At 43.8% G+C, this 4,602-nt stretch overlaps 1 protein-coding gene across 1 annotated transcript; it reads right to left on the bottom strand.

The window, feature by feature from the left end:
* Positions 1-479: 479 nt before the first annotated feature.
* Positions 480-2,880, bottom strand: LOC122991881 (chymotrypsin A-like). The gene is made up of 7 exons (XM_044365340.1): positions 2,747-2,880; positions 1,984-2,087; positions 1,822-1,901; positions 1,483-1,561; positions 1,219-1,402; positions 768-892; positions 480-641 (listed from the first exon to the last, which is right to left on the bottom strand). The coding sequence occupies exons 1-7, from the start codon at positions 2,796-2,798 to the stop codon at positions 480-482; spliced, it is 786 nt and encodes a 261-aa protein (XP_044221275.1). The 5' UTR covers positions 2,799-2,880.
* Positions 2,881-4,602: the final 1,722 nt, after the last annotated feature.

Genomic DNA, 4,602 nt, shown 5'->3' with positions numbered 1-4,602 from the left:
GCACTTCAACTCCAGCTGAGAACAACTATTACTGATGAAATGATAATATTACAACCTGTAGATTAAATTAGATCATTAATATCATTGATTCAAGAGGAGTGGAACAACCTTCATGGGGATCAGTAAAGAGATGGAAAGAGATGCTGTAATAAGATTGATGCTTTATTAAAGGGAAAACACAAACTGTAAATGTCTCGTTAAACAAAGAAAATACATTTTTATAGGTTTATTTATTTATAATTGCTTCAGCAGAGAAAGCCTTTCAGATTTCTGTAGAATAAAAATAAAGTCACTTTCCTGGTGACGTCTTACTTTAATAAACTTTTGACATGTGGTCTGTTTGTCTTTATGCTAAGCTAAGCTAACTGTTTTCCCCTATTTGCAGTCTAATGCTAAGCTAAACTTGCTGTTTTCTCCTCCTTCCAGTCTTGATGCTAAGCTAAGCTAGCTGAACTTCATTTTGAGCAAGTGAAACTCGCTCAATTGGCGGCGATGGTCTGGTCTATCCAGGCGCGCAGTGCTGTGACGCGGGCATACCCGTTGGGCAGCATAGTATCGCACTTGCCCAGTACCCAGGACGATATACCAACCAGAGTCCAGGTACCACCCTTCGGACAGACCAGAGGACCGCCGGAGTCGCCCTGAAAACAAACACACACAAAATAAACACACAAACAAACAAATAACAAGCGTAGCTGATGCTACATGTTAATATGTCTAGTTGTCAACATGTTGCTAACATGTGGTGGTAAGTGTGTAGCGCTCACAAAGCAGATGGAGCGTCCGTTCGCTCCGGCGCAGATCGTCTCGGGGGTGACAATGTCGCCGACACTGCAGTTCTTATTGCTCAGCAGGGGGAGGGCTGCCTGCTGCAGCCGGTTAGGGGTGTTACCTGCAACACATCACCATATCACACTGATGTCTATACTGCCCCCAGTGGTCAAAGCACGCCATCTTTCCTGTGTTAACACTCCCCTTAGTGGATAATAATAATAATAATAATAATAATAATAAATATAGCTGCAAGTGGCAATTTGGGGGTTCAAGCCTTTTTGCATTCAACAGAAGGAAGCAGCTCGATCACCGAAAATTAAAGTCGTGAGCAGCAACGAACAGATTTCAGGTTTCACAAAGGTGACCAAAGTCACTTCAGCTACTTTAGTTCTGTTTAAAGTAGTGAGACACTAATAATAATAATAATAATAATAATAAAGTCACCGTTGCCGCTGGTCTGGCCCCAGCCGGTGGCCATGCACATTGTGCCTGCAGGGAAGTTGTCTCTGGTCTCGGCCACGCACACGGGGGAAACACGCCTGTTTATTTGGGCGGGGCTGGCCAGCTTGATGAGCAGGATGTCGTTGTTAAAGAGGGTGGGGCTGTTGTAGTCGGGATGTGTGAACAACTGACAGAAAATTACATCATTAGCTGGTGAACGCGCAGGAGCTCACGAGACATGATGACGTCCTGCTGCTTATTGCTCACCTTGCCGACGCTCATCACCTGGACGTCCTCGGTGGAGGAGGAGAGGTCATGTGCTCCGAGAACCACATGGTCAGACTCCCTACGGGACATGTGAATGAAATCGGCCAATAAAAAATCACCTGAGCAACAGGAGGCGGAGCCTAATGTCAGCTGCTGGCTGAAGCTCATATTCAGAAGAGGAACACTGATCATACAGCAGGTTTAACTGAGCAGCAGATTGAGTTCAGCTGTCAAACTGTCTTTATTTAAACATTTATAAAGTTTAAAGTTGCATTTAAACATTGGTTGACAGGACAGGTGAGGGTTAAAGGTTAAAGGTTAAAGATTGTTGGTGTTTACCCGACAGAACAGTGAGCAGCGGTTACCACCCAGTTCTGGTTGATGAGGGAGCCTCCGCAGTAGTGGGAACCATAGCTTTTCTGAAACAACCACATGTTCATGAATACAACTCATTTGTGTGTGTGTGTGTGTGTGTGTGTGTGTGTGTGTGTGTGTGTGTACCTGCAGGGACACCTGCCAGGGCCAGGAGTGAGGCTTCGCCTCCTCGCCGTTCACGATATCAGAGTAACCGCTGATGTCGGGGGGGATGGCGGGAGTGCCGCAACCTGGTGACATCATCATAATGACATCATCATAAAGACATCATCATAAAGACATCATTAACAACAACATGAGTCAGGAAGTTTGTTCCTGATCTTTGGGAACAGACGACACAAAACACCTCGAGTCACATTTTCAATAAGAAACGATTGTTAATAAGATCAATACTTTTAAAGTGATCAGCCAATAAACACGGATCGATCTCAGACTGTGTCCAGTTATCTTCAGTCACTTATAAAAATCATTTTATCTTCATAAAGTCTTACGGCCTCACCACCCTGCACTCGTGGGATCTCTTGTGATGTGGGAAGCTGAGCAGGATGGGGCCTGGTTAGTACTTGGATGGGAGACCTCCTGGGAATACCAGGAGCTGTGAGCTGTCTCTCTCCTCTCTCCTCCTGTTGCTTTCTGCAGGTATTTCTGCCTCCAGAGCTGCTCAACACCCACTGCTACAATTATTATTATTATGATTATTACCATTATTATTACTATACATCTCTATGTGGAACTTGCATTGTTCTCTCTCTCCTCTCAACCGGTCGGTAGATGATGGCCGCCCACCCAGAGCAGCTAAATATTAAATCTATAAATAAATATAATAGTTGTAAATTAAAAACAAGCAGCTCAGTCTACCCAGCATGCTTCACTCCCTCAGCTGTCTTACCGTAGGTGGCGCCGACGAAGGCGAAGCAGGAGAGGATCCACAGGAAGACCATGGCTCGAACATGAAAGCTCCGTCTGAGAGACAAACCTTTATACAGACGAGGAGCGACGGGATTGGACAGGAGGGACGTGTGTGTGTGTGTGTGTGTGTGTGTGTGTGTGTCCGTGTGTTTGTGTTTGTGTGTGTGTGTGTGTGTGTGTGTGTGTGTGTGTGTGTGTGTTTCTATGGTGCAACCACTGTTCTGTGTAATTAACTGAGAAGATGTGCAGGAGGATCTTGTGAAACATATTTATGTAAAAGTCTCTGATGTCTGTTGTGAAAACTTCCACAGTTAAATGTGTGACAGTAGTTTTGTATCATTGAAGTTTTCACCAAACTGCAGCCGTCTGTGGTTTGCAAATGTATAAGTGAGTCACTGAGAAGGACTTGTAGTGATATGTGGCTGATCAAGTTTGTAATTATTGGGTTTTATCAGTTATTGTGACAGTATTATTGATGTTAAAGCCATCTTACAGCAGTAGTGAGCAGACTGGTGGTGAAGTAATCTATCATTATAAATAAAAGTGATCCCGTGTGTTTAACCTCTATAAATGCTGGTTCACTTTTAACTGGCTCAGTATGTTTTGGTATTTTTGCTTTGGGATCCTCTGTTTCAGTTTGGTGTTATTTAGGCAAAGCTACGAGCTGCTGCATATTCTAAAATAAATGCTACTGTAGGTGCAGAATGTTACAGTTCAGTTTTATTTTGCAGGCTTGTGCTACAGCCACTGATGTTGAATGTCCTGTGATACCAGCTGGCTTTATTGTCCAAGGTAATATCAGTGTTTAATATAAACCTCACATTGCCAGTCTTTGCACAGTAAGACATGATGGGTACATGTGGTTGAGTTTCAGGGGACATAATGAAGCGGAGGGAAGGGATGTCGTCTGTTGAAGGTCAAGTGCTCGTGGGACTTCAGGTCTTCACCTTTGGTTTGGCTGCATTCTTTGCAAACTACAACAGTTTATTCTGCACTATGCAGAAGATGCCTCATGAATTTATCCAAAAGTAATGTAATAATCTTTAAATGAATCTTGTATTTGGGTGCTGACTAGTTCTTTGATCATTCCAGCTAATGTTTACACTGCTTTTTACTTGTTGCTAACTAGTGCTGGGCGGTAGGACCAAACATTTGTATCACAGTATTTTTGTTTTTGAATGACTGGGCCTTTATATAGGTTCATAGTGGCTTATTCTACTGTCAGGAGTAAACAGAGTTTACATGAAGCACTTCAAAAGTTTGAGTCTGAGTCTGAGTGAACCGAACCACACACATCACATATTCATCCAAACACACTGGTGTGTTCACATGTATGAGGCTGACTGACTGTAAGGAAACTAAAACAACGTACAGTAACGGTTACCTGGGAGAAACTGCTGCTGTTCCTGCGGTCACTGCTCTCCTCTGCAGTCGGACCTGCTGCTGCCAGAGTAGACTGTGTAACTACTACATATGGATTTACAGCGTTTGTCAATATTGTCGTCCAGGAGGCAAATTTACGAATCCTACTATGGCGAAGGCATGAGCCGCCCTACTCTGCCTCTGATTGGCTAGTACTCGTTGCCTTCGGTGGTTGTTTTGGTTAGGTTTAGGCATGAGGAATGAGATTGGTTAGGGTTAGGGTAAGAATATCAGGGTAAGCCAATCAGAGGCAGAGTAGGGCAGGTGATGCCTTTGCAATAGTAGGATTTGTAAATTTGCATCCTGCAGATGGTTTCACCTCCACAAAATCAACTGGAAGAAAAGAGCGAGGCCGGCTGGATGAAACAGCGGTAACGTTAGTCCATTAAAACTGCAGTGTGTATCTTGTCATTT

Source organism: Thunnus albacares, chromosome 11 (genome assembly GCF_914725855.1).
Source record: "Thunnus albacares chromosome 11, fThuAlb1.1, whole genome shotgun sequence".
NCBI lineage: Eukaryota > Metazoa > Chordata > Actinopteri > Scombriformes > Scombridae > Thunnus > Thunnus albacares.
The sequence above is the reverse complement of the archived record's forward strand: the minus strand, read 5'-3'. Positions and strand labels throughout refer to the sequence as shown.

Bases quoted from the DNA above. Each gene is read 5' to 3' on its own strand.
- LOC122991881 (XM_044365340.1), bottom strand. From the start codon at position 2,798: ATGGTCTTCCTGTGGATCCTCTCCTGCTTCGCCTTCGTCGGCGCCACC. The intron at 1,902-1,983 runs GTACACACACAC...TGGTTGTTTCAG, and splicing joins CCTGGCAGGTGTCCCTGCAG to AAAAGCTATGGTTCCCACTA. The intron at 893-1,218 runs GTGACTTTATTA...GATGTGTTGCAG, and splicing joins GGGCCAGACCAGCGGCAACG to GTAACACCCCTAACCGGCTG.